The sequence below is a fragment of the Nicotiana attenuata genome, chromosome 1 (genome assembly GCF_001879085.1).
Source record: "Nicotiana attenuata strain UT chromosome 1, NIATTr2, whole genome shotgun sequence".
In the NCBI taxonomy this organism is placed as follows: Eukaryota; Viridiplantae; Streptophyta; class Magnoliopsida; order Solanales; family Solanaceae; genus Nicotiana; species Nicotiana attenuata.
In genome coordinates, this window is record NC_031989.1 from 24,402,099 (window position 1) to 24,430,059 (window position 27,961).

The 27,961-nt window shown below is 35.8% G+C and overlaps 2 protein-coding genes across 2 annotated transcripts; one reads left to right on the top strand and one right to left on the bottom strand.

Moving 5' to 3' along the window:
• Positions 14,511-18,776, top strand: LOC109219007 (autophagy-related protein 18a-like). The gene is made up of 4 exons (XM_019383431.1): positions 14,511-15,593; positions 16,545-16,752; positions 18,158-18,284; positions 18,432-18,776. Exons 1-4 carry the CDS (start codon positions 14,664-14,666, stop codon positions 18,520-18,522), a joined length of 1,356 nt encoding a protein of 451 aa, XP_019238976.1. The 5' UTR covers positions 14,511-14,663; the 3' UTR covers positions 18,523-18,776.
• Positions 23,491-24,297, bottom strand: LOC109219078 (histone H2A.1). Its single transcript, XM_019383523.1, has 2 exons — positions 23,987-24,297; positions 23,491-23,888 (listed from the first exon to the last, which is right to left on the bottom strand). The coding sequence occupies exons 1-2, from the start codon at positions 24,197-24,199 to the stop codon at positions 23,652-23,654; spliced, it is 450 nt and encodes a 149-aa protein (XP_019239068.1). The 5' UTR covers positions 24,200-24,297; the 3' UTR covers positions 23,491-23,651.

Genomic DNA, 27,961 nt, shown 5'->3' on the forward strand with positions numbered 1-27,961 from the left:
TAATGGCGGACAGCAACTGACAGGCATTTAATGCCTCGACATGCGAACAGACTGGACGTTTCAATCACTCCCATCGCTTACGTCATGAAGATGACGTCATGACAAGTCGAAGTACAAAATCGAAGGCTCAATTAGTTTCTTCTCATTACACTCCAAGAAACGAGGGGATTATATGTATACGGTTAAAATCGGGCCTACCCGATTTTACTATTTGATCGAGGCTAGGGAATTGTGTCTAAGGTCGGCCTTGCAACGGGCCAGACCGAGGTATGAGGATAAGGCACCGAGTTCGAGGACCAAGGTACTTATCAAAGATCGAGGCTAATAGCGATCGAGACCAAAGGAGACAGACATCGAGCAAAGCACAATAACAAAAAGGCGAGATATCAGTGACTGGCCGAAGATCGTGGCATAAATCTCGGAACAGATCAAATCAAGGGCGGTTATTTAGTTAATCATGGGATTTACTTCCGTAATTAGAAGTGTGCCATAAATAGGATTCCTCTACTACATAAAGAGGGTCTTAATCATCTTGTAACCATCTTACATTCACGTATATCAAAGCAATACCCCACTTTCTCGCTTATATTCTTGCTCTTCAGCTTGTTATATCTTTTACTATTCTCGCATTAACCTGTTCGAGTGCATCCGAGCTCGAGAGCTTAATTACGTTGTAACATCGGTTCGCTTTATTTTATTGTCAATTCCCATTGTTAATCTTTACATTTATCAATTAGTATTAGGTGAAATCACGCATCCTTAAAATCATATTATAAATTTAATTATTATTCAATTTTTAGGGTAAACACTTTATATGTACTATCTTTTTTAGAACACAAGTCTATTTTCGTAGTCAAGTTTTTTCCTTCTTATTTAACCAGTTCCCCTTTTATTTCCGAGGTCGAAAAGTGGGTAGGCCTTGGGTAGAGGAAGGAAAGCTTCTGATGAGAATCATATTTTACACTTCTAGATTGTACTCATCATGGTTCATAAATGAACCTTTCTTAACTTTGCATCATAAGAGGGAATTCTGCAAATCTCTTCATATAGTTCCACTGTTAATTTGTGAATCTATAAAAACACTTGGGAATAAAGTAATCGAATTTCATAAATTCATGAAAAATTATACTCCATATGCAATTTATATTGAAAATGTAGACTATATATAAAGGGTAGCCCGTTGGCTCACAGCTTCAGAAGATAACCAAATGGCCCAGCCCATAGCAGCGCGCGAAGATCCGAAGATGCTAGAACCTCAATGTTTGTCGATTCTTCTTTAAAATTTAAATTAAAATTAATGATTGTTATGAAATATTATTTTGTAGTGGATGTCTATAACTCCTAAAGAAGTTACTCCCACTACTCTTCTCCAGTAACCTCCCACTACTTCTTACCATTATGGATGTAACTCCCACACCTCCATGATCTTCCCCATGTTCTCAATAGTTAATACCATGTTCATGGCATCCCTTTGTATTACCTATATCATCTTATAAATAGAGGGTTTGGGCATCACATTGTACACACTTGAATACATGGAAGAAATAGATTCTCTTCTCTCTTTCTCTCTACATTTTTGTCTATCTTTTTATTTTATATTATTACTTTGAGCTAAGTTTTGTAACACGTTATCAGCACGAGTCTCTAATAGATTGAGATTATTTACTTCTGTTGGATATTGTCTTCTTCCCAACAGAGATATGCTTGATATGATCTGATCGAGCAAGAAAAAGGAAATAGTTATATTTAGTCCTGGAAATGTGAGACTACTTCCAGAGCGATTTCCAGATAGCAATTTATTGTTGAGTTAGGAGATTGATAAAATTACAACTGCGTGTCATGGCAAGTATAGAAGGTAAAAAGTTCCATCATATCACTTTATTTTGTTAGAGAGCATAATATTTAATTTTCACAAAAGTTCGGCAACTAATTTCTATTGATACGATTTTTACTTTATTTAACTTTGGAGCTTAGTTCCACTAAAAACTGTGAAATAATTTATACTATGGTACAATACTCATGGCCTTTTAGTTTCACTGAGATATATGTGTTTGATCAGAATAGTTGATAAACTAATTAATTCTTTCCTTGTTGTTGTTTACTTCCTTCATTGAATTCTTCATCTAACTATATGAACTAATGACTTTAAAAGCAAAGGCTTAAAATATTAGAAGTAACGGGACTTTGCTGGAACTTGGCCATTGGCGATATCATTATGTTCTATAGATAGCTAGCCTATTGGAATATGTTAACTGTCGAGCAAGATATTCTTGCTTCTTATTAACTTTCTGAAAATTGAATATACTAGTAACTCTTTATTTTACGAAACAATATATTCTTCTTGGATTGTTTCTTTCAGCTAACAGTTTTCTATTTTAATAAATATATATATAAATTTATGTATATTTTAATATAGATGTTTAATATGATGTACTCTATGGCATGACACCTCCCTATTTGAATATGGGTGTAGTAAAACGGAAATTAATAACAAGACAGAAAATGTAAAGATTTGGTGGTAAAGAAAATCCATTGATCCAGAGTGATGTCCATCATGGTAGAGCTAATCAATGGGTTCAAGGCTCACGTTAGCCTATTATGTCATTAACTGAGGGTAAGACGGTTGGTTCAAGTCCCAACACTCCACGAGAATAAGACACCGGGTTTGAGTCCTGGTACACCATGATGATAAGAGTTGAGTTTGAGTCCCAACGCATTATAGCCTTACACGCATGCCTTTATATGGGTAAGGCATTGGGTTTGAGTCCTAATGCACCATATTGATGATATAATGATGACTAATGAAAATAATGTATTTTTCATGAAAAAGCATGAAACTTGTCCCACTTGATTTGCTCCATTCTTGAAGTGAATGTGATAGCGGTGCATAATAAATCTAAATAAAGACAAGTGGTTGACTAATGAACGTGGTCGTGCCAAAGACCAAAATAATAATAGTCATCATTATGGTAATTATAAAAGGAGAACAATAAGGGTTCTCAAAATAATCCTTAGGTGAAGGAATTGTGTATCAATATGGTCTGTAAATATGAGGCACGCTCAAACGATTATAGACCATTTTATTGAAAGTATGCGACTTGTGATAAGCATTGTAAATGCAGACTCATTCCTGAAGTGAGTGTGAAAATATATATGTGATACAAATTATGCACAAGAATGTATTTATGCATGATTGAATAAATACTACAACTCACATCTACAGGAGGTTTGAGAGAAAGAAAGATCATGAACATTGCTATGTGGTTATACGAATATGTCATTGGTCGTGTACATGTGGTACGCCGAAAATATTTTGCCATGCCTTATAAAAATTAATTAAAGGCAAAATTAAAGCAAGAAAAGATTTTGCTTATGATGATTTTGACCATGACAATTATTATGATAAGATAATATTTTCTGTGGAGGAAAAATTCACCACTTGGATGTTGTTACAAAAGATCTTGTAGTGTAAAATTATTGAGAGCTCCAGAAGAGCGAATTTGTTACTACCCGAATAAATAAAATTATTTATGGCATTGGTGGTAGTAAGTCTCAAAAGAAACTTTTTGAGTTTCAAATGTATTAGCCAAAGTGGTTGGCATATTGAGTCTATAAATGAAAGGAAGATCGATTATCTTCATATTACTATAATATACCGGGTAAATATGAAGGTTACCTGATTTTTCTTCTATTTGTACTACAGATGTATAAGCATGATGATAAAATCGCATGCCATAGTAAATTAAATGTTTACTGAAACAAATATCAGTTGGCATGACCGGTTGGCCATCCCGGTTCAATTATGATGCGAAAAATGATTGAGAATTCACATTGACATAAATTGAAGAATAAGGAGATTCTTCGAGAATTCTCATGTATGACTTGTTCTCATGATAAATTGATTACTATACCAGCTGGGGTTGAGATTGTATTATCTGATTTTTGGAACGTATAAAAGGTGATATATATATGGGCCCAGTCACCTGCCATGTGGACCGTTTACTATTATATGATTTTAATAGAAACATCTATTGTATGGTCACATGTGCGTTTGTTATCAACTTGCACTTTGGTTTTTGCAAGGTTGTTTGCTCAAATTATTAGAGCACAGTTCCACAATATATATTATGATAATTTATCTTGACAATGCTGGTTTAAATCCAAGTTGGTTTAGCAGAAATTGTATGCCTCCAATTAAACTAAACCATTGGTTATGAGAATAAAACTCCCAAATCGAAATTTGGTATGAGGTATATTATTTAATATACAACAGCACTTGTACGCATCTAGCCAACAAGTTATGATAAATTCTCCCCATCACAATTGGTTCAGGGTCAGGAACCAAATATTCTCATGTAGAAATATGGATGTGCTATATGATTTAATTGTGCTGTCACATTGCACAAAGATGGGTTCCCAAAGAAAGTTGGGAATTGTGTTGGTGATCCCAACATTAGGGGGAGAAAATGAGCAGCTGAAAAAAGTAATACATGGAATGAATAATTATGAGTATACCTAGATCCTCGTACAAGAAAATGTGAATTTGAAGTTCAAGTGATAATCCATTTTCAAAATATTGTCAGACGCATTTGATGACCCAAAGCTAAATGTCATATTTCAGCTGTTAATGTTCCAAATAGATAAAGTCCATGATGGACATAGTCTGTGGAACGCATGAAGCGTAATAGACTAATCGGTTCCAAAGATAAAAACTCCTTGAAGAAGGAGAGGAGCATATGTTCAAGATGGTCATAATAGGAGGCAAGTGCTCTATAGAGCACCGTGGCATAACACTTATATAAGACCTCATGGGAGAGGCTCAGGTACCTGAAAATAATGAGATCTCAATAAGTTATGTCTTTATTGTGCAATGATGGAACCGATGTAAAATGATCATCGATGATGTTGTTAATATAATGTAGCGCTCAATATTGTTAATATTGACAAGGATCTTGAGCTCAAATCTGTCATGGAATTTGGACAGATAAATGATTGGCCAAATGAAAAATATGCAATGAAAATTGTCTTCATCTGAAAAATATGAAGTTTGGACGAATAGTCCCAACAGCTGAGAGTATAAAGGCTATATGGAGATATTGAAATATGATTAGTATTATATTGCAAAAAGAATCCTTGATATAGATTTGTTTATCCTAACAAATATTGTCAAGGTTTTGTTGTTTATGCAAATGCAGGCATTTATTGAAGTCCGTTCTTCAAACAATCTATTTGTATGTGAGGAATTGTCATATTATCATTTCACAAGATGTGTGACTTTTCTTTGAAGAGAAGATTCCAATAATAATGAAGAAGCAGATGTTTGCTTATCTCAATTGAAAGAAGAATATTGAAGGAGACTGAATAAATCATATATTTCATCAAAGTTCTTTGTCAGACACGATCTTCAACAAAATGATGAAATAGATGTTCAAGAAATTCGTTCAAGTGATAATTTGGCGGAATAATTCACCAAGGCATTGCCGATCTCAATATTAGAGAAGTTGTTAGACAAGCTTGGAATTCGTCGTTGTGATATTTTCATCAGGGGGAGGCAAATATGTGTTGTACTCTTTTTCCCTTAGCTAAGGTTTTATCCCACTGGGTTTTCCTGGCAAGGTTTTAGCGAGGCAGCAAATAAAGCGTATTACAGATATGTGTACTCTTTTTCCTTCACTAGGATTTTTTTCCCATAGGGTTTTTTCCTAGTAAGGTTTTAACGAGGCACATTATCTTTGGACATCCAAGGGGGAGTGTTATGAAATACTTGATTATGGTGGATGTCCATAACTCCTAAGGGAGTAACACCACTACTCTTCTCCATTAACCTCCCACTACTTCTTACCATTATGGATGTAACTCCCACACCTCCATGATCTTCCCCCATGTTCTCAATAGTTAATACCATGTTTATGGAGTCCCTTTGTATTACCTATATCATCCTATAAATAGTGGGTTTGGGCATCACATTGTACACANATGTAGCGCTCAATATTATTAATATTGACAAGGATCTTGAGCTCAAATCTGTCATGGAATTTGGACAGATAAATGATTGGCCAAATGAAAAATATGCAATGAAAATTGACTTCATCTGAAAAATGTGAAGTTGGACGGATAGTCTCCACACCTGAAAGTGAAATGAAAAATCAAGTCGATAGACTTCAAGATGACTTGTGGAACAAAATTTTCGTAAATATCCTGGTATTAGGAGACATGTTCTCCTGTGGGGAATGGAGTCATTTCAGATTTTGGTCTGACAATACATTTGATATGCATATAATGAAAATCCTTGAATAATTTAAATTGTTCTGAAGCATATTAAGGTTACCAAGAAATTTATTAAATAAATCTTCGGCAGATCCTTATGTAGATTAGAGCGATCATGGCGTACATGATTTATTTTTGTGTCTAGTGCAATTGGTGCACTAATATATCTGGCTAGAACCATGAGTATAACAATATGCTAGCAAGATATAGTTTTATTTCAATGTGGAGATATTGGAATACAATTAGTATTATATTTCAAAAGGAATACTTTATATAGATTTGTTTATTCTAACAAATATTGCCAAGATTTTGTTGGTTATGAAAATGCAGGCATTTTCCTGAAGTTCGTTCTTCAAACATTCTATTTGCATGTGAGAGTACTGCCATATTATCATATTACAAGGCAGTTAATTGTTGATACTTATTCAAGTCATGCCAAGATAAGCAACTGATAAAGCAAGGGGCTCAACACACAACAGACGTGTAACTTGACTTTGAAGAGAAGATTCCAATAATACTGAAGATAATGTTGTTTGCTTATATCAATTGAAAGAAGGACTATCGAAGGAGACAAAATAAAGCACATTCACCAAAGTTCTTCAATAAATTTGTTCAAGTGATAATTTGACAAACTTCTTCACAAGACATTGCGGATCTCAATATTAGAGAAGTTGTTATACAAGCTTGGAATTCGTCGTCTCGGAAGAATAAAGTGATGTTTTCATCAGGGGGAGGCAAATACGTGCTGTACTCTTTTTCCCTTAGCTAAGATTTTATCCCACTGGGTTTTTCTGGTAAGGTTTTTAATGAGGCAGCAAATAATACGTATTACAAGATATGTGTACTCTTTTTCCTTTACTAAGATTTTTTCCCACGGGGTTTTTTTTCTTAGTAAGGTTTTAACGAGGCACATTATCTATAGACATCCAAGGGGGAGTGTTATGAAAATATCTATAACTCCTAAAGAAGTTACTCCCACTACTTTTCTCCATTAACCTCCCACTACTTCTTACCATTATGGATGTAACTCCCACACCTCCATGATCTTCCCCATGTTCTCAATAGTTAATACCATGTTCATGGCATCCCTTTGTATTACCTATATCATCCTATAAATAGAGGGTTTGGGCATCACATTGTACACACTTGAATACATGGAAGAAATAGATTCTCTTCTCTCTTTCTCTCTACATTGTTGTCTATCTTTTTATTTTATATTATTACTTTGAGCTAAGTTTTGTAACAATGATAGATTATATATATCGATGCCTTATAATCTTTACTAGTGTTGGAACCCGCGCTATGTATGAATAATTTGACAGAATATTAATCTTATAAAATTATGATGTAATATATCATATTATTTTAATAAATATTAGTTGTTATTATATTATTTAATATAATGTACAAAATTATAACAAAATCTATACAAAATCAAACGATACACCTTACATACAATAACAACAATATACCCAGTAAAATCTCACTAGTGGGGTCTGGAGAGAGTAGAATGTACGCAGACCTTACCCCTACCCCGATAAGGGTAGAGAGGCTGTTTCCGGGAGACTCTCGGCTCAACAGGAGAGACAATAATATCGAAAAGAAACAAAAGAAAAGGCATGTAACAACAAAAGATGCCAGAAAAAAAATAACAACAACGAATAAGTGAAAGGATAATAACACAAAACTATGCAAAACAACAATGTGAACACAACATAGACCGCTAACAAACATAAACAAAACTCTATCAGACTACCAGGTACAAAGAGGGAAGAACTCTCGACTACCCCCTAGCCTACCACCCTAATGCTTGACCTCCACATGTTCCTATCAAGATCCATGTCCTCAGAAATCTGAAGTCGCGCCATGTCCTGCCTGATCACCTCGCCCCAATACTTCTTAGGCCGCCCTCTGCCTCTTCTCGTACCTGCCAAAGTCAACCGCTCACACCTCCTAACCGGTGCATCTAGGCTTCTCCTCCGCACGTGTCTGAACCATCTAAGTCGCGCTTCCCCCCTCTTATCGTCCACGGGAGCCACGCCCACCCTCTCCCTAATATCTTCATTCCTAATCTTATCCAGCCTAGTGTGCCCACACATCCATCTCAACATCCTCATTTCTGCTACTTTCATCTTCTGGATATGTGAATTCTTGACTGGCCAACACTCAGCTCCATACAACATGGCCGGTCTAACCACCGCTCTATAGAACTTACCTTTGAGTTTCGGTGGCACATTCTTGTCACACAGGACTCCAGACGCTAACCTCCATTTCATCCACTCCACCCCAATACGGTGCGTAACATCCCCGTCGATCTCCCCATCTCCCTGGATAATTGACCCTAAGTACTTAAAACTTTCTCTCTTGAGGATGACCTGTGAGTCAAGCCTGACTTCCACATCCGCTTCCCCCGTCACGTCGTTGAACTTACATTCCACATATTCCGTCTTAGTCCTACTCAACTTGAAACCTTTAGACTCCAGGGCCTGCCTCCGTACCTCCAGTCTCTCATTAACGCCGCCTCGTGTCTCATCAATCAGAACTATATCATCAGCGAACAACATACACCATGGCACCTCTCCTTGGATATGGTGTGTCAGTGCGTCCATCGCCAGAGCAAATAAGAACGGGCTGAGCGCAGATCCCTGGTGTAACCCCATAACCACCGGAAAAGGCTCTGAGTCACCTCCCACAGTCCTAACCCGAGTCATAGCTCCATCATACATATCCTTTATCGCCCTAATGTAAGCCACCGGCACACCTTTCACCTCCAGACACCTCCAAAGGACGTCCCTAGGGACCTTGTCATACGCCTTCTCTAGGTCAATAAACACCATATGCAAATCCCTCTTCCTATCCCTGTATAGTTCCACCAGCATTATTAGATTAGCAAGTACTTAGTACTATACATTTACTAATATGACTTTTTAAACTTGTCAATTGGCTTAATATTTTGATACTACTCTCTTTTAATATAATACATACATATATATATATATATATATATATATATATATATATATATATATATATATTCTTACTTTGGAAATATTTTAATTTTTTAAAAACTTATGTTCTACTGTTCAAAATTCTTCAATTGTCTAAATTTATCAATAATTTTCTTGAGTGTTGTTTATTTATCTTATGTTAATTAAATAATTCAAAATATAAATATCATAAAATTATCTTTATCCGCTCTTTTCGTACATTCTTGTCACGACCCAATTTCCCCTATAAGTCGTGATGGCGCCCAACATCGTCGCTAGGCAAGCCAACAAGGAACTAGCCATGTATTTATTTTTTTATTAATTTCAAAGTAATTGATTTTTATTTATTAAGTAAACGAGAAGTGGAAAATTGTAGTAAAGTAAGGCGTGAACCAATGAAAGAGCAAGATATGATGAAATAAATATCCAAAACCATAAAGTGTCTACTAGCATGTCCCCAAGACCCGGTTTCACAAGTGTATGAGCAACTAGTAGAATATAAAACACATATGTTATTGTCTGAAATAAGATAGACAGAAAGTAAATACAAAAGAGAGACTACAGGTGCTGCAGAACGGACTCAGAAAGTAGCTCACCACTATGCCTCGGGGTAATAAGGGTGCGCCCTTGAATGACTGTCAAATGCACCTGCCTCAGATCATGCACGACTAGTGCAGAAGTGTAGTGCGAGTACATAAACAACATGTACCCAGTAAGTATCCAGTCTAACCTCGAAGAAGTAGTGATGAGGGGTCGACATCGACACTTACAACGGGCCAACAATAAAAATACAAATATTCCAGATAGACATGGAATACATGAATAATAATAATAACACAATAACCAGCAAAGAATAAATGGTTCTTTAACTGATAGTCAATTTAAAAATCTCGAACTGACACATGCTAACTTCAACAATTTTAGGCCATTATAAAAATTTAGACCTCTCAAGTCATAAAAATAATATCAAGTGTATTCGGGCTCCAAGCATTATCACGCACGATTTACGCTGAGGTCGTACTGTCTGATCCAGAATAATGTGTACACTGCCGAGGGTCGAACGGCACGAACCATAGATGCATCTAAAATACTGCCGAGGCGTTCGACCCGCTCCACAAGAAGAGAGAATACTCTATGAACATCCAATTTAAAAGTTATCACAAGACTAATACACAAGGAGGCACAATTTCTATTAACAGTCAAGTAACCCGCCTAAACTCAAAGTAAGTGAAATTCAGTCTTTACGAATCCTTTATCAAGTTTCAATATAATTTAGGCACTTAAGTTAACAAGTAAAGTGCGAACAATACAAGTATTTCATGATTTGGGTCCTAAAACTACCCGGACTTGAGCATGATTTGTAGCTACACACGGACTCTCGTCACCTCGTGCGTACGTAGCCCCCACAAGTAGAAGCAAATAGTAATTTAAAACACCTATGGGGTAAATTCCCTCTTACAAGGTTAGTCAAGAGACTTACGTCGTCCCAAAGCTCACTTTTCGGCCTACAAATTCACTCTAAAGCCCCAACTTGGTGCCGAACAATCCGAAGCTAGCCAACTATTATATAAATTAAATCAATATACACTCACAAGTACATAATTTAGCTATTAGAGAAATTACCCAACCCAAATGGGAAGATTCCTAAAATTCACCCCAGGGCCCACATGCCCGGATTCCGAAAATTTCGAAGATAAATGTTACCCATAACCTCACAAACTCAAATATGTAATTTCTACCCAATTCCATAATCATTTTCGTGATCAAATTCCATTTTTACCAAAACCCTAGCTTCTTCATGAATCCTACAAGTTTTCACAATCTTTCCATGTTTAATCTACCTAAAACCCGTATAATTAACTTGGAAATAGGTGGAAGTTACTTCCCTTAGGATATTTATGGAAATCCCTCTCCAATCTGCGGACCTTGGGTCGCACCTGCGACGCTGCACCTACGGAAAATCCATTGCAGGTGTGGTCCTAGCCCAGGATGCCTCTTTTCGCTTCTGCAGACGGGTTTTCGCTTCTGCGGAAAGCCTGTCAAACCTGCAACCCACGCCTGGCTGGCCTTACTTCCCATCTGCGGCCCCATCATCGCAGAAGCGAGCTCGCTTCTGCGGAACTTCTCCGCTTCTGTGGACCACTGGCCACTCACCTGGGCTGCTTTTGCGATCACAGGCTCACTTCTACGAGCTCGCACCTGCGACCAAAATCACGCAGGTGCGCACCAGAACTGGAGCACCAGTAGTCCCCCATGCCAAAATTTTCGAATCCGATTCCAATCCGTTTCGCATCTGGGGCCCCCGGGACCCATCCAATCACACTTACACATCCAACAACATAACACGGACCCGCTTGCGCAATCGAAACTCCGAAATAACATCTAGAAATACGAATCGAACGCCCAAGCGCATGAATCAAATTATGAAATTCAAAAACTTCTAAAAATAGTTTCGCGCGTCCGATTCCTATCAAATCAACTCGGAATGACGCCAAATTTTGCGTGCAAGTCTTAAATCATCATACGAAACTATTCACAGGCTCGAAATCCCAAACGGACCTCGATATCACAAAAACCTACTCCGAACCAAACTTAAAAAGCTTAAAAACCTTCAATGCGCCAACTTTCAACATTAAGTGCTGAAAACGTTTCTAGCTAGAACTCGGTCGAATAAGAATCATCACGGGTCATCCGAAACCTGATCCGAACATAAGCCTAAGTCGAAAATAATCATAAGAACCTATTGGGACCGTCAAATCCCAGTTCAGAAGTCGTTTACTCAAAACATTGACTCAAGTCAAACTTAACCATTTTAAGCCAATATTAAGGAACTAAGTGTTCTGATTTCAACCCGAACCCTTCCAAACCCGAACTAACCATCCCCGCAAGTCATAAAATAGTAAAAGCGCATACGAGGAGTCTTAATTAGGGGAACGGAGATCTAGAAAGCAAAAGGACCGCTCGGGTCGTTAAAATTCTTTTCTACTATTATATTTGATTAGTTTTCTCATTTTGTATTTTACTAAAATTTTAATAAAGTAATTTTTTTACTAATGATTGCAATAATTATGATTTTTGTATTATTTTTAATTAAAATATTTAAATTAAATTCTTCTATCCTTTTCATACATCAGTGTTTATTCTACAATATTTGATTTTTTTTCATTACGTGTTTATTTGTAATACGAATATTATATATTATTTTTCTAAATGGATAGTGTTGAATCTTCAAAGGTTAAACAGAGAAGTTCTTTTATTATATGTCATAAATCTACTAATGATTGCATTAATTATGATTTTGTATTATTTTTAATAAAAAAATAAATTAAATTCTTCTTCCCGTTAGTATAATATGAAAAAATAATTTTTTTATTAAATTAAAACATTATAAGTTAAATTATATCTTTATATATTTTATTGATTTCTTGAAATCTTGTTTATGTTTTATCTTTAGTTTTATCTATTATAATATTTTTAGTTATATGGCCTTACCTATATAGCATGATCATATGAATTATTATTCAAAAACTATCTCATCTCAAAAAACAAATTAGTTTTATTATTTTATATATCTTTGCATTGAAGTTATTTATTTTTATTTTTTTATAATAGTTTCCTTACGTATACAAATATTTAATTATTTTTTAATTCAAATTAAAAAAGAGTAACTAATTATTAACTAACCTAACTAATTTTGTCCAAAATTGACATTGTTGAATTTTTATTGCGACACTTGGCATCGTAACATTGATTTGCTTCTCCTATTATAATTAAAAAATTACCACTTAACAAGTTAAATATCTTTATATATATTTTATTTATTTCTTGAAATTACTGTTTATGTTTTTATCTTTAATTTTATCTATTATAATATATTTAGTTACATGACCATATGAATTATTATTCAAAAACTATCTCATCTCAAAAAAAAAAAAAAAACAAATTAGTTTTATCATTTTATTTATCTATACATTGAAGTTATTTATTTATATATATTTTTCTTTTTTATAATAATTTATCAAAAAATATATAGATATTTAATTATTTTTTGGTTTAAATTAAAAAAGAGTAACTAATTAATAACTAACCTAACTAACTTTATCCTAAAATAGACACTTGTTGAATTTTCGTTGTTACACTTGGCATAATAACATTTATTTGCTTCTCCTATTCTATATAGATAGAATATGAATAGATTATCAGTGTTTGATTTGCATATTATCATAGTATAATTGAACTTTAATTAAAAAAGCAATAAAATGTTAAATCTTATAATTATTCAGATTAAAATAACAGTTATCAGGAAAGGTAAATAAAATAATGTATAATGTTATGAAAATATGGTTAATGTATATTGGATTATATTTTATTCGATTTAGTCGTCATAACATATTAAACATTAATGTGGTTCATAATCGTAATTCCAATCACACAAACAATAAATCCGTCAACTTTTTAAATACTGATAAATATAATTTAAGTTAAAACATATATATATATATATATAAAACCTTACTAATCTAGAAGAAGTAACACTCTGTTTGGATCATTGTTCCTCATCGTTTTATAATGTATTGTATTGTATTGTATCGTATTGTAATGTATCATTTTATGAATTCAATGTTTGGATAGATTGTATTGTTTGTTATTGTTAAATTATATTTTGCTGTTTGGTTTGACTGTATCATATTATACTGTAACTGATAAATTTACTAAAATACCTTCAATTGTTTAAATATTAAATTTATCAAAAAATTTGCATAATAATAATTTTAAAAAACAAAACAGAAGAAGGCAAAACGCCTTAAGAAAGCAGTACAAAGGAGCAAGATAGAAGAAGGTAAAACAAAGGAACACAACTAATTAAAATTGAGTTAAAAGCAAATTAGGAGAAAAAATCAAATAGAAGGCTGCAAATACCTTTAACGTTGGCGGCAGAAGTTTTTGAAACAAATAAAGTAGGTTATAGATCGGAGATTTGGAGTTAAAATAGAAAAAAAGTTAAAGGGTAAAATAGAATTATGGAATAATAAATTATGGCATAATTGAAAAGAAAAATAGGAAACAATCCCACCACACCAAATCGATTGTTTAAAAAAAATAGTACTTTTATTGTTTCGAAACAATAAATTTAACAGTATAATATAATTAATTTTAATATAATTAATTTTAATAAAACAAATATTATTTTAGGATAACAATACAATAGGATACAACATCAAACAAGCTGTAAAACAAAACAAAAGAGCAGCACTAGAATGTCTCTAACTCCCAAGTTAAAGCAAAAGGAACCTTCTGTAACTTCTCTTCTACCTTACACTTGCAATCATTCATTCTCATCCTCTATCTCTCTCTCCACCGTAGCACGCAATTCCTCCGCCATCTACAACCGTTCTCGGCCTTTTCCCCATGACCTCTACCCTCCCTTCCTCCTCCCCTTGGTCCGATTCCAACCCTTTCGTTTCCCCTCACATGTCGGAAAATTCACCTCAAGCTCTAGAATCCGGTGATCGTTCCTCTCTCTCTGACCTCTCCGATATCTCCTCCGCCATCACTGCCGCCACAGCTGATGATGCTGAACACCGCGCTGAAACCTCCGTTACCTCCCCTGCTGCCGCCGCTACTACTACTACTACCGTACAAAATATTAACCCTAATCCTACTTCAAATTCTCTTCCCGTTGATTCTTCTACACCGAATATCCTCTACCTCTCCTTCAACCAGGATCACGGTTGCTTTGCGGCGGGCACCGATCGCGGGTTCCGGATCTACAACTGCGACCCGCTTCGCGAGATTTTCCGCCGCGATTTTGCCGGTAATGCTAATGGCGGAGGTGGAATTTGTGTTGTTCAGATGCTTTTTCGGTGCAATATTCTGGCGTTGGTTGGAGGTGGCCCGGAACCTCAATATCCCTTAAACAAGGTGATGATATGGGATGATCATCAATCCAGGTGCATCGGCGAGCTGTCGTTTCGATCCGAGGTGAAATCCGTGAGGCTAAGAAGGGATAGAATTGTGGTTGTTTTAGCTCAGAAGATATTTGTTTACAACTTTGCGGATTTGAAGCTGTTACATCAGATTGAGACGGTGGCAAATCCCAAGGGTTTGTGTGAGGTGTCACAGGTATCGGGATCGATGGTTCTGGTTTGTCCGGGGCTGCAGAAGGGTCAGGTGAGAGTGGAGCATTACGCGTCGAAGAGGACCAAGTTTATAATGGCACATGACTCGAGGATTGTGTGTTTTGCGCTCACAAATGATGGGAGGTTACTGGCTACTGCTAGCAGTAAGGGTACTCTTGTCAGAGTGTTCAACACTTTAGATGGATCTTTGGTCCAAGAGGTATACACTTACTCTGAATTAATTGTCATACTTTTTTAAATTGTTTTATTTACATGGTCAATATGGTGACGCCAAATTCCCCGTAGAGCAAGAAGTAATCCAGGGTGTGTTGGGTATAGAGAAAACTGTTTTTCATGGAAAATGTCTAAGAAAATGTTTTATCTGGATAATTTTTGGTAGGGTATAGAAGTGCTAAGATAGAGATGAAGTGGATTTAACTTGATTTTATTTCAAGAAGGTAGTTTCTAAGTGTCATGATAATTTAAATTTGGATTTAATGCGTGAATAAAATTGCAAAGACAATGTATCTTCTAGTTTTCTAGAGAACCAGTTTTCCTTTCATTTCTTGTGGTGTAAAGATTTAGCTTTATGGTCTCGATAATTTGTATATCGCATTAATATGTAATAGAATTGCAAAGAGATGCATTTTCTAGTTTGCTAGAGAATCAGTTTGCCTCAGTAGCTGCTTGTTTTGGTAAAACCAAATGATTTGCATGACAATGTAAGGCTTTCCGGGAATTGATGTTTCCGTCTTCATATATGTCGACGAAAGTTGCCTCCATGTACTTGAGAAAAATTGGGGATAACTTCATAACCAGTCTCCCTAAAAAGTATGAAAGAGATGAAACGGTGGTTGATGTCCTAGTTGGTGCTTGTTACAGTATTCATACATGAAACACGATCAAAATATTAGTCTGTCCTGTCAAATGCTTATTGTCCCTTCCTCTTTTGAAGGACTGACAATTATGTCAAATAATTGAGACTCTGCATCAGACATAATCTGTACATGAATTGCTTATGCCTTTTTGTGATACCACTTCACTGAAGATTTGAATGCCATTTGATTTCCAATGAACGTATCTGGTGTGTTATTGCTTACAACTGCCACTTCGGAAATGGAGTGTGAACTTTTGTCTTTGATCTTAATCATGTTCTTTTCGTTTAATACAGGTCAGGAGAGGCGCAGATAGAGCAGAAATCTATAGCCTTGCCTTTTCTTCAACTGCACAATGGCTAGCTGTTTCCAGTGATAAAGGAACTGTGCATGTGTTCAATCTAAAGGTTGATTCAGCAGCTTTAGGAGTTGATAAACCAAGAGGGGCATCTGAGTCAAACGCTACATCTCCATCAGCTGTGTCTCATCTCTCCTTCATTAGAGGTAACGAGCCTGTGATATTCTTCTCTTTAGTTACGTGATTTTAAATGCAAATCTTCTTGAGGAAGTGCATGCTATTTGTAGCATTAAATGCGAGCTTAGTTATTCAGAGAACTCCATGATGTGCAAGCCTCGTTTTGTATAATCGACTACATGCAGTTAAACTCTTTCAGAAAGGAGCATCAAATCCTTCTATGGAGGCCTTTCTGATGCTTCAATGTGTGCGCGTAGCTCTGATAAGATGTTCTAACTTTTCTAATTTTGACATGGAGAAAGAAAGGGTAACATTTGCTCCCTAGAGTAAGGACTGCACCAGTGATATCAGTTAACATCTTGATCATAAATCAAGAGAATATAATTTTGCATTGAAGTATGAGAGGAAGACTCTACTCTGCATCAAACTAAAAGTATTTGTTATCGACCTACATAAATGAAACTGTCCCCTTTCAAACATCTTAAGCTTTTTACATGACGTGGTTCACACAATTGAAGGTTGTATTAGAGTAAGCCGAGAGTAAGTCGAGGTGGGTTTGAGTCTTACCGGCACTCATTTAACAAGAATATTTCCATGTAATTTCCACAAAGAAGGAATTCAGGTTGCATGTGAGGGGGCGTATTGCAGACCTATATAAATAATTAAAATTGTTCCCTATCAAAAAGTTTTGAGTTTTTAGTGGAAGTGTCTTACTTCATCCCAAAAAAAAAAAGTTTTTAAGTTTTCAAGTTAGTGGATCACGTAAATTAACAGTATGGAAAGGATAAAAGTGAGCAATCTGCGTGTGTAGTGATATTTCCTGGAATTTCTTCAGAAACAATGTGTGGAATCACTCTTCCAGCTCTGGTAGTGGTTACTGATTATCTTTCTGCTTTGCATCTCATGGCATATATTCCTGTAAAATTGGAGAAATAGATGGCTTCAGAGTGTAGTTAAAGCTAAATAAAAGAAATATGAATGATATGGATGGAAACATATTTATGGTCTTGGCTTTAAGTTCCCCTTTGGTATCGGAAGCTTCCCTATCTTTGGAAAATGTCCTACAACCCCTAGTGATCAGCCAGCTACTTGCCCACTAGAGCCTAGGAAATGAAGTTCCTCGATAGTTATCTTTTAAAATCAATGGGTTATACCTTGTGTAGGGTTTAACAATTCACTAGAATACACATCTTTCTTTTCTTTTGAGAATAAAACAAAAAAAACAGATGTATACTCTACGGTTGCGAATAGAGTACACATCTTTCTTAGTTCAAACAGTCTGAATAGGTCTTTGGGTTTTTGTATTTTTGTTGCTAATAGACTCAGGACTGACAATTTTTTGGAGACAGCGCAGAAGAATTAGTTCGAAAGTTTGTCAATAACTCAATATTCGAAGCTTATTAACAGTTACCTTTGTGGTGTTTTGCCACACAGGTGTGCTACCAAAGTATTTCAGCTCTGAGTGGTCTGTGGCGCAGTTCCGCTTGCCAGAAGGTCTGCAGCACATTGTGGCCTTTGGCCACCAAAAGAATACTGTTGTGATTCTTGGCATGGATGGCAGGTAAGGTTGTTAGTCTAAGTACTTCCAGGAAGAATCCTGGTGGGACCGTGTCACTATTTCTTTTTCAACTTTGTCCCAACTTTTGCGACTAGTGGATCGCTTCTTTGGAAGTTCAACTATTAATGCTTTGATAAATTGGAAATGCAGTTTCTACCGATGCCAGTTTGATGCAGCAGCTGGTGGGGAGATGACCCTGTTGGAACATCACAGTTTCTTAAAGCCAGAGGAGAACTTCTAACTTGGGAAAGCTAGTTGAGTCCATGCTACAGTTCTGTTTGCTACCCTTCTTGTGTCGCTTTTGTTGTTACTGTATCTGTTTATAAATTCAGAGGGGGACACTGTAGTGATTGTGAATATGCATACATATCCAAAAAATGTAAATATATAAGAGGATAAGATTCGTAACAACCTTCTGGCTGTACATAAGATGCTGTGCATAGTGCCAGATAACAATATTGTTATGGGCAAATCTGTCATCTCGTTGCTGAACTATCTACTTAGCTATTCATCTGGTGCCCAACGGGGCCAACGTTTACTCGTCTCTGTAGAAGCTCTGACCAGAGGTTGACCGAGTAACTAGGGGTTGTTTGGCACATGGGAAACGAATAATGATCAGAGGACAAATTTTCGAATTAACTTTATCTCAGTTTGGTTTGGGGTATTAGCTAATTCCGGGATAACTTTTATACTAAAATGGTGGGATTAGTTATCCCGTGGGATTACTAATTCCATGGGATATCCTGAGATATTTCACCATTGTGTCAAACGACTCCTAAAATTTCTCAGTATGATCTTTGGTATTGTCCTAACATATATATTTAATGGGTTCAACTAACTCTGTTTTTCGGCTGATAGTATGCATATAAATTCTCTCTTCTTAAACTTATAAAATTAAATACTAGAAATATTGTTGCAAACAAATGAAAGACCAAGTGAAACGGATGAATAAACAAACAATTAAATTTATGTCATAAACATATTTTTATCTAGGTATTGCTAATACATACAGCTATTCAATACCAAATTTAATATAAAGTAATATGGTAGCTAAATTAGAAACCACAAATGACAACAAAAAGTGCCGGTATCACGGCTAAGCAAGCAACCACAGGGAATTAAACAGATCGCGGCTTAAACCCCGTTGATTATATAGTGACTGTAAGTCCAACTAGTTTTCATTTTAGTTGGGCATCTCAACCATGGCTAATAAAATTTTCCAGTCCACTCTCTAGGAGAAACGCGATACATACTGAATTTTAGTAACTACGTCAATAGCATAGAGCAGTCTTTGCATTAAAAAAACACCCAAATGGCGTCCCTTGAACTGTGCATTTTGAACCAAGGGACACCTGCTATGCAATACAGTAACACAAGAGAGCTCAAGTAGAGGCTGTACCAAAGCTAGCAGTTCGCGGAATAACTCAAAGTCGTAGCTCTAACAGCAGAAGGAAAGAGATGAGGAAAGAAAACAAAAAGGGGAATAGCAATAGCAAGACTTGAAGAGACTCCAAACAATTGGAGTTGATCATAAAGAGGAGATTAATAGCTCAAATGGTGGTCTCCTATCACAATCTATATCCAAAGATCCCGTCATCCCACAAAATATATTTGCTTCATTTCTTCTCATAACATATGCAAAGAGTGGAATATCTCCGCAAGGAAGCTAGTATACAACTTTCCAATTTCCCTCTTCACTGATCAATATTCTAAATGGGAAGATCACAATTTTTGGTTTGCCCAGATAACTAAAATACAATAATCCGGTCAAATACAACACATATGTGGCTCTAGCAAGAACCGTCATTGTCTCCAATTTGAAGTATTTCCATGCCTGTGATTCCAGTTTAAAGTATCATAAATGGTTTGCATCTTCATCAATACTGTAGAGTGAAACAAGAGATGGGTCTTCCAAGGCCTCAATCTTCTACATTTCCAAGAAAAACTTACAAGACAGATCTTCTAAAACCTCGAATTGAAGTGCTTCACTTACATTTCCATGAAAAGTACGTCAAGGTACATGTCTTCAAGAGTTTCAAATGCAGAGTTCCTTCCATTAGAGTCACTGTCTAAATAATCTGCAGTTGTACACACCTTATGTGTGGTGTTCCTCTTCATGCATTTTTATTGCTCATTAAAGTATTGAGGAATAGGTGAGTTAGTGATATTGTTTATTGAAGAAATAAATTGAAGACATGGAAAGAACAGGTCTGACACATTGCAGCATCCGTTCATTGTTTTCAATGTTGATGATGACAGTGGATCAATTTTTTATCTAAAATTGTAGCTTAAGAGGAAGTAGTGCTTGAAATGGTTAACTCATTTTTTGTTGAATGGCAACGGTCACCATTGTCACCTCCTGGAATTTCTTCAATGTTAGATAGCTTTGACTCTTCAACTACAGCCTCAACACAAATGAAACTTTGCCTGGAAATGCAAACCATAGTTGCATTCAATATCCTCTCCATTCCATTATACATGGCATTGATATGAGAGACCTTTTCGAGCACTCTATGCAAGAGAACTTTTATCTCTTCCGTTGTTGAATCATAGGAGCAAGATTACTCAACGGTCCGAGAGCAAATAGCTCCGATGCCAATTGATACGTAATACAGGAACTCAAGAAAGCTCGAGTAGAGTCTTTAACTAACCTTGGAGTCTGCAAAAGAACTCAAAGTATTAGCTCTAATGTGGGAAGAACAAGGATAGAAATAAGAGAGAAAAATACTTCATTCATGTTCAATATTGTATTGCATGGCACTATTTATAGGATTTGTTTCACTTTAACTAACTACCGGTTAATAGATTTAGTAATACTAAATAGTAGTAACTAACTAGATGATTAAGTGTAGGCCAACTAATTCAACTTGATACCTTGCAAGATTGGTATTTAGATGCATCATGAGCATAGTAAAACAAGTGCCTGTCTGCAATCAAAAATATATATACATTGTATAGAATATAGATACAGAACATGCACACTACTATAGTTCTCTAGGAGATTTCTCCTTCGATGTCTTAAAACAGTTTGGCAATTAACGTCATTTTGGTTGGGATTGCAAACCTGTTTCTTTGGAAAGTAAATCCCACAGCCAATTACTACAAAGAAAGAATACATAATGGTCATATCAGGATTAGCCTCCTCTGGAATCACTGTCAAGGTGCAGTGTGATAATTGGCTCTTATTAGGTATCATCAAAACTTGTAATGGCTTTTCAATAGTCACCCATTATATCAATGATGTGCAGCAGAATCAGAGGATTAAAACCGGCACTACTTAGTATCAATCCCTTAGACATGCGGGAAATAGCATTATTGAATCAATAGCACCAAGTCGTTTGCAGCTGGAGTTACATCAGTTACTCATATGCAATCTTGAAAGAGAAGTGTGGCTCATGTAGTTTTTCATTAGGCATTAGACCAGACTCATAAATGAGGAAGTGTGGATTTGAGGAAAAGAAAATAGTGAGAAAGGATAATAAAGATTTATCTTTGCAGATGCAGACACTTAATCAAACTGAAGATATAGGTCTCAGAGCAGTCCATGTTCCTCCAGGTTCATTTTATTATCAAGGCCATACACATACGATCTATGACACAGAATTTATGCAGATAGTTATGAACCAGAATCCCAGAAGGCAATGTTGGCTGTAAAACTATTTTGAGGGGATAACGGCCAACCTATACTGACCAGTCATTCCCAGGATGAAGCTTTGCTTCAAGTGCAATGTTTTGCAGCTGGTTATAAACCAGTATTGACCACTGCCTCCTAAAGTACATGGTCATTTTTCATGGTAACATTATCTTTCACAAATGTATTTTGGCTCATTTATACAAGGAAGACTATGGATAGTGACAAGCATGTGAATTGAGTGCAGATGAGTAGAGAGATTATATGGACAAGCTACCTTAGCATACTGACTCATGCTCATGGCTTCATAAAAAATATTCTTCAAATTTCAATGTCCAAGAAAGAACATCAGATACTAATCACTACAAAAACAATCAGCATACAAACAATTCAGCTTCCCATTTCACACCTACGCTTACTTCCAGAGAATGAGAAACAACTAGGTCTGGATGGCAATCATCCCAGACTATTTTTACCTCATGCAGTAAGCTATGGTAAACATCAGACCAGATGCAGACTATTCCTCGAATGTTTAGACTTCAAAACAATTCGATGAACATTCAAAATAAAATGGCAAATCCACATATAAAAGGAAGTGAGTGCAATTATTAAACAGCCGATCTGTAATACAAGCTAAATAGGACAAAATAAATCTGCTTTGTGTAACTAATGACAGGAAGATGATCCAATTAACACTTCTCTGCCAGTGACCTTCCCTTTGGATGAACAATTTGAACCTTGAAAATAACTATATGAGCACAACCATACTCCTTGAAAACAACATATTAACTACAGCAGGAGGGCAAGACAACAACAGATGCTGCATTGGCAATATTAAACACCTACAGTGTTTAGATTTCTTACCATCTCCAGAAAACAACAGTGTTTAGATTTCTTACCGTCTCCAGAATCAATGCATCCAAGGGAAGAAATGCGACGAGGAAGTTGAACTTTCATTGTCCATGGCAATGTTACATAATGACTGCAACAGAGACATACTTTCCTGCAATAAGTCAATGCTATGGATAGCATGAATGTTCATAAAAGTTATATATATATATATATATATATATATATATATATATATATATATATATAAAAAAAAAAAAAAATCGACCAATTAAGCTACTGCTATAATAAAAGAGCAATAGCAGATTTACACTAATAAAATAGCCTTTATCTAGCGGTAGCCTAGGCTATAAGACAAATTGAAGCAAGTTTTCCTACCGTTATTTGATGCTATCCTCTAATGCATACAAATAGGTCATTAATGCACAATAGATACTCTTTTGCCAAAATGTTGCTTCGCTGCATCTTACAATTTACCAACTTGGCTGAAGAACCTAGAATTGGAATTCTTGCTTCTGGGCCAAGTGTTTCTAGCAAAATTTCTGGCCCACTTAACAAGGTCCAATACAAGCTTCTCCTTTTGCAACCTTTCCTCCGATTCTATCTTTTTCTATAGGTTTCAATTTTTATTTATACCATTATAGCAATGCACATTATGGATATAAAAGCAAAAGAGAAACATAATCAGAAATCCCACAAATAGCAAAACTTTCTGCAAACTAGCAAAAATTGATAGGAAAAAGAGTTGCTTTCTATTATATTTCCAAGCGCCATTACACCGAAATTAGAAAACTAATAATCTACGTCCTACTACAAGAAGTAGTACCAATAAACTAGACAAAAGACTGGCCCACCATATTTAACCAAAAGATCAATTCCAATAGATAGTCCTATGCCTTCTTTGGCGACTTGGTAGCCTTGGGCGTAGATGCCTTCTCCTCGGCTGCACCAGATTTCTTAGGCAACAAGACTGGGTTAATGTTTGGAAGAACACCTCCACTTGCAATGGTAACTCCACTCAGCAATTTCCCCAACTCTTCATCATTCCTCACTGCCAACAGCACATGCCTAGGAATAATCCTACTCTTCTTGTTATCTCTCGCCGCGTTTCCAGCCAACTCCAACACCTGTAGCCACACAAAAGAAATTCAAAAAGTCAATACAACGTCACTAGCCATAGAGTGATTAACAGAAAACTAGGGATCTAAGAAGAAAATTTGTGTACCTCAGCAGCAAGGTATTCAAGAACAGCAGCGAGGTAAATTGGAGCACCAGTTCCAACACGCTGAGCATAACGACCCTTCTTTAGGAAACGAGCAATACGACCAACTGGGAACTGAAGTCCAGCTTTGACTGATTTGGTTACAGACTTCTTTCTTGGGCCTCCTCCTTTCCTTCCTCCGGCACCTTTTGTTGTCTTGGTTGCTGCGGCTTCCATTGCTGTGAATGAACTGTTAACAAAGCTTGAATACAGAGAAGTAATAGGAAAAATGTAAGCTTTCGGACTGAGATTTGAGTGTTGAGTGAGGAAGGAAATGGGGAGTTTAATTATTTATAGGGATGAGATGAGATTGCCACGCTGGCAATCCGCGTGAGGAGTGTTGTATTTAACGAAGCGGATTGTTCTTTACAATGTGATCTCACGGTTAAGAAAATGGGGACAGGACAGTGATCCTTGGCTAATGCGAATAGCCAATGATGTAATGCCACGTAGTTGTACTTGGTGATTTGCTTGATGAGAGAAAAAACCGCGAGCGGGAAATTTGAGTTTTCCTAAATTTGTTTGCGATAGCTTTTCGTTTTGCAAGTTCGCGCCAACTTTTTTGGCAAAAGAGAAAATCTAGAGGAAGAAATAAAAGAGATAATTATTCCTAATTCCTGTTTATCCCACCAATTTCGTACTTAGCCTAAATACTTAGCTCCTGGTTATTACTAAAGTCTAAAAACCTATCTCCAGTAGTACTTTTTTTGGGTCGAAACTTAACATGGATATTAGAATATCTCCAATAGCATTTTGTTTTGTGTAAATAAAGGTGTGAATTAGAAGACGTAATGTTTAGGTAAATCCTATACTTTGAAGGAAAAGAATAAAGTAAATCTAAAGTTATTATATAAAGGTTTTTGTCATGAATAATCACGATCCATCTCGTCAAAACAATTAAACAACATTTGCAGCAATATAGATTAATCTAATATAATGACCTCTAAAACAACTACTCTATGAGCGTGTTTGGATAGCTGATTTGAAGTAGTTGATAAGCATTAGGTGTTGAAAAGCACTTTTAAGTGCTGAAACTGATTTAATAAATAAGCAATTACGTGTTTGGGTACAAGTACTGAAATTGATAATAAGTTATTGCAATATTTGATAAAAAAGGTGTTGATAAACTCTTTTTCTGTTAAATAACTTAAATAAACTTAAAACTGTTTACACTTATAAGGGCGTAATTTCTTCAAAAATTTTGACTCCATATCAATTCAAATAAAAAATATTCTATTTGTCATTTTATTTTAAATACAATTGTGCTTAGATAAGATAATTGTTATGATTATATATTTATTTTATGATAAGCATGTAATCATAAGTTATAATAATTGATAAATTGACAAAGGATTCTCAATAAAAAATAAACCAAAATAGGATAAATTATTTGAAGAGAAACAAACATTGTCTTCATCACCAAAATACTTAGAAAGCAATACACCAAAAATTTGATATGCACAATCACATAGATATAAATATGCAAAAGATAAATAGCCAATGAGAATTGCAATCTTAAAGAGGTTGGGGAGGGGAGGGGAGGGGGGGTTTAGGTTGAATACTTGAGGCAGTGAGTATCGATGTAGGAGTTTTGTTCTAAAAAAAAATATTTTAAGGATAAAATAGTAAAAAACTTGGCCAAAGTTAAAGTGCTTATAAGCTAAAAATTCATAAGTTGGGGGTGACCAACTTATGGCTTTTGACTTATTAACTTATAAGCACTTTTAACTTTACCAAACGCGTAGATAAGATGAAAAGTGCTTGTAAGCTAGTTTGACCAGCTTATAAGCCTAGCCAAACACCCTCTATAAGTAAGTCGGAAAATTTTTCTCTCTTAATTTCATTTATTTATTTCGTTTATTACTTTTATTTTTTAGTTAGTGATTAGAATAACTTATTAACCAGTTTAGCTTATACTTGCAACAACCCATTAGATTTATGTTTTCTGGGAGAAATTCAAAAACAGCCAGATTTACTAGTGGTAATTTAAAAATAGTCACGGTTTCAAAAGTAATCGAAATTGAACGAAAACACTGTTCAAAATTCGAAAAATACTCTAGCATAATATACTGGAGTTCGAATTTTTCACACGTGAACTTCTAGTATAGTTCCAATATAACATAATGGAATTCCAACATAATATACTAGTCCGGTATATTATGCTGAAACTTTCTGTGTTGTAATAAAATAGTAACTATTTTTCAACGACTTTACAAACGCTGGCTATTTTTCAATTACTAGTTCGAAAACTGGCTAGCTCGTGCTATTTTAACACGTTTTCTATGTTGACAAAACATCTTTAGTATAGTACAGTCAAACCTCTCTATAACAGCCTCGTTTGTTCCGAATATGTTTGGATGTTATAGCGAGGCGTGCTGTTATAGAGAACTGATAGTAGGCTATATAGTTGATATTTACACCTTAATTGCTCATGCTTTGTTGTTGTTTTATAAGGTAAATTGCCAATTAAATGCTTTAAATAATGTTATTTGGTTTCGCAGAGAATATTATATGTGAAAAAGCAACATGAAACGTTTGGAGGCAATAATGTGAAGAAAACACCCACTCAAGAAGTACCCGAACACAAAGAGCAAAAGAAAATGACTGGACAAAAGTCCACCGCGACCGCCCGAGAAATAAATTTTTGTGTGAAATTGTTTTCTGAAAATGATTAAGGAAAATGAAAATGAAATTGGATTAAAAGACTGTGGTATCGGGCCCGTATTTTTGTTCCGGCGCCCAGTACAAGTCTTATATATGGTTTAAGCGCTTTCTGTAAAGTTTGGTTGAAATTGGACATCGTATGACGTGTTTCAGACTTAAAGTGGAAATTTGATGTTTTAAGAAAACTTGGAGGAAATTATGAATTTTGAGGTTTAATTCGATGTATATGATGTTATTTTGTCGATTTGATCACGCGGGTAAGTCCGCAGGATGTTTTTGAGGTTGTGCGTATATTTAGTTTGGAGCCCCGAGGGCTCGGGTGAGTTTTGGATAGGCGTCGGAGTGCATTTTTTTAACTTAGGAAAAATCTGGTATGAACAGGCCTGCAGGCTTCGCATTTTCGCAAATGCGAAGGCTGGTTCGCAAATGCGAAACCAGCCCAGGCCTGACTATGATCGCAAATGCGATATCTTTCATCGCAAATGCGAAGGTACAGGGTTCGCAAATGCGAGACCTTCTTCGCAAATGCGAAGGTCCCCTGTAAGGCTTGGCTTCGCAAATGCGAAGCAGAGTTCGCAATTCCCATATTTTGGTTGAGGTTCGCAATTGCGAACCCCAGTTCGCAAATGCGACATCAGAGACCCAGCAATTTCATACTTAGTCGAATTTTAAGTCATTTTTCACCCCACTTTCAAAATACAACTCCTTGGACGATTTTTCAAGAACAAGTTTCATTCCAAATCAATTGTAAGTCGATTTTTACTCAATTCTTTCAATCATTAACATCATTTAACATGTTTTCCCCTTAAAATCAATGATTTTCATGGGTGAAATTGGGTGGTTTTTGGATAGAACATAGGTTTTCTAAAAATTAGGGATTTGGACCTCAATTTGAGGTCCGATTTCAAAACAAATTACATATTTGAGTTCGTGGGGTAATGGGTAATCGGGTTTTGGTTCGAACCTCGGGTTTTGACCACGTGGGCCCGGGGGCGGTTTTGGAATTTTTGGAAAAAACTTGGGAAATTCATTTTTATGCATTCAAATTGATTCATTTAGTGTTTATTAAAGTAATTAAGTAATTTGTGGCTAGATTCGAGCGGATTGGAGGTGGAATCGCGAGGTAAAGCGATTGTTGAGGTTTGAGTAGAATTCAAGGCATCGAGGTAAGTGTTTGGTTTAACCCTAGTTTGAGGGAATAGGAGTTGAGTCGTATTTGATGCTTGCTAATTGTCGAGTACGATGTATAGGCATGTTGATGAGTATCTATACATT

Coding starts and splice junctions, on each gene's coding strand:
- LOC109219078 (XM_019383523.1), bottom strand. CDS start 24,199: ATGGAAGCCGCAGCAACCAAGACAACAAAAGGTGCCGGAGGAAGGAAA. Junction 23,889..23,986: donor TTGAATACCTTGCTGCTGAG/GTACACAAATTT, acceptor GTGTGGCTACAG/GTGTTGGAGTTGGCTGGAAA.
- LOC109219007 (XM_019383431.1), top strand. CDS start 14,664: ATGACCTCTACCCTCCCTTCCTCCTCCCCTTGGTCCGATTCCAACCCT. Junction 15,594..16,544: donor ATGGATCTTTGGTCCAAGAG/GTATACACTTAC, acceptor CGTTTAATACAG/GTCAGGAGAGGCGCAGATAG. Junction 16,753..18,157: donor TCATCTCTCCTTCATTAGAG/GTAACGAGCCTG, acceptor TTTGCCACACAG/GTGTGCTACCAAAGTATTTC.